General features: G+C 51.7%; 1 protein-coding gene across 1 annotated transcript in view; it reads right to left on the bottom strand.

Moving 5' to 3' along the window:
* Positions 1 to 110: 110 nt before the first annotated feature.
* The window catches only part of LOC113217721 (uncharacterized), a 2768-nt gene continuing 1112 nt past the window's right edge, over positions 111 to 1766 (bottom strand). The window contains exon 4 of the mRNA XM_052267073.1: positions 111 to 152. Coding sequence (XP_052123033.1) covers positions 111 to 152 — 42 coding nt within the window. The remainder of the gene's footprint in view (positions 153 to 1766) is intronic.

Genomic DNA, 1766 nt, shown 5'->3' with positions numbered 1-1766 from the left:
GGCCGTGTTAGACCGCACTGTAAAATTTTATCGTTGCGATGACGACAATTCCTCGAGACTGTAGCTTTACCTGTAGAAGGATGTCATCATTAACTTCAACGATACTGACATTAAATGCGCACTATGTTCACTTCATTGACAGTTACCCACTTCTGAGAAAATAAAGATAATGCAAGAAAATTACAAAAGCATGATGACTGGCACAAATTAAAAATAAATACTAGTTCCTAGGAAGCGTCCATCAACGGAGTGTCTTCAGTAAAATTTCCACCTCTATGAGTTGTCTGCAGGGTGGGTAATGACTTTGGCAATTCGGAGGTGCAAAGCGAATCATGCCGTTTTTGAGGGAAAACCTTTCTAGTTTCGAGGAACACGCAGGGTGTGTTGCGGTGTCGCGTGGCCTGACGTCTGACTCCGCTTTGGCCGCGCTAGTCTGGGCGGGGAAGAGAGAAGGGAGAGTCGCCAACTCAGTCTCCCTTGGCCCACCTCGGACGCACCCCCCTGCAGCCGACCGGGCCCGACCTTGGCTGGGAAGGGCGCATCGTCGACCCGCCGGGCTCAACTGCTTTAGCTCCAAATATAGCAGCACTCTTTGGAGACCCTGAGCTGAAATCGGGCTGCAAGACTGGCGTGGCCGGTGGCGGGCGGGTGCTCCTGGCTCGTCCTGGCCGCTGAGGGTACTGCTGCTCAGTACGTGAAGGAAGGGGAAAGGAGCGGGGGTCATGTTTTCCCTTGCTGTGAGCCCCACATGGAGCCGTCTCCAAGCAGGCAATTTGTTGTTCAAAACCCTGTATAGAGGCATAGACGGGTGCTTATTTTTAAGGCTGACGGGGTTTGGGGAGGCAATCGCGCCCCCCTCCTCATAAAATCGCACCTGCCCAGTCCGCTGCAAATCGACAATGAGACGACAGAACCCAAAATGACACAACGATAGTGCTGGACTGTGTTCGGCGAAAGTGATATTGGCCCAACTCTTGCTGGCCGGTCCCAAGAGTGATAGCGGGCGTTTCCATAATTCTGGCCAATCTTGTTTACGTTTTTGCTTTCAGTGCCGATAGTCTGGCCCAGACCCCACCGGCCGCCCCGCGCCCCGCCTAGTGCCAATCGGCCCGCGATGACGGCGCGGCCGCTCAAACCGTTTGCTGCCATCAGCTGGACCGCAGCGGGCCCACTCGCTCAGTCCAACCCTTGGAGTCAATCTCGGGCGCGATGGGCGATAGGCAGGCGACAGGTGGGGGGACGCTATGTCTATGGTCATGGTGGTCGGGGCCGGGCGGCTGCTGGGTCCTGGGTACCTTGACGACACGCTCATCTGCTGAGAGTGTTTGTCTCCCTTTTACGACGGCGCATGGCGTGGCCCGTTTGTTTATCTGTGCCGGTATCGCTGCGCTCGCCCAAAATTCGATAATTTAAAAAGACAAAAAAATAAAAAATCGGACGATATCAGTTTCCTCCTGAGCTAATGAAAAAAGTTAAGAGTGTAATTTTTGCCTGCGTCAGAGTGTCCGCGATCCTAGCAGTTGACCCCGAACGCGATGCGCGCGGTCGTGTTATCAGAAAAATGAGAAAATCTTGTTTTTTCCCTTTTGTTATTATTACTATATCATAATCGTCCCTTGTACGTATCTTCTGATAAATAATTGAGAGGGTGATTATCCCTGTAAAGTGGGCGATTTAGAAACGTATCGATCACGAATGTAACAAATAAAACCTAAAAGACTATCGGAGGACTACTTATCTTACTAAAAACCCCTGTTACCCCCTTC

Source organism: Frankliniella occidentalis, unplaced genomic scaffold (assembly GCF_000697945.3).
Source record: "Frankliniella occidentalis isolate FOCC.00 unplaced genomic scaffold, Focc_3.1 Scaffold46, whole genome shotgun sequence".
Classification (NCBI taxonomy): domain Eukaryota; kingdom Metazoa; phylum Arthropoda; class Insecta; order Thysanoptera; family Thripidae; genus Frankliniella; species Frankliniella occidentalis.
Note: the sequence above shows the minus strand (reverse complement) of the source record. Positions and strands in the feature narration are given on the sequence as shown.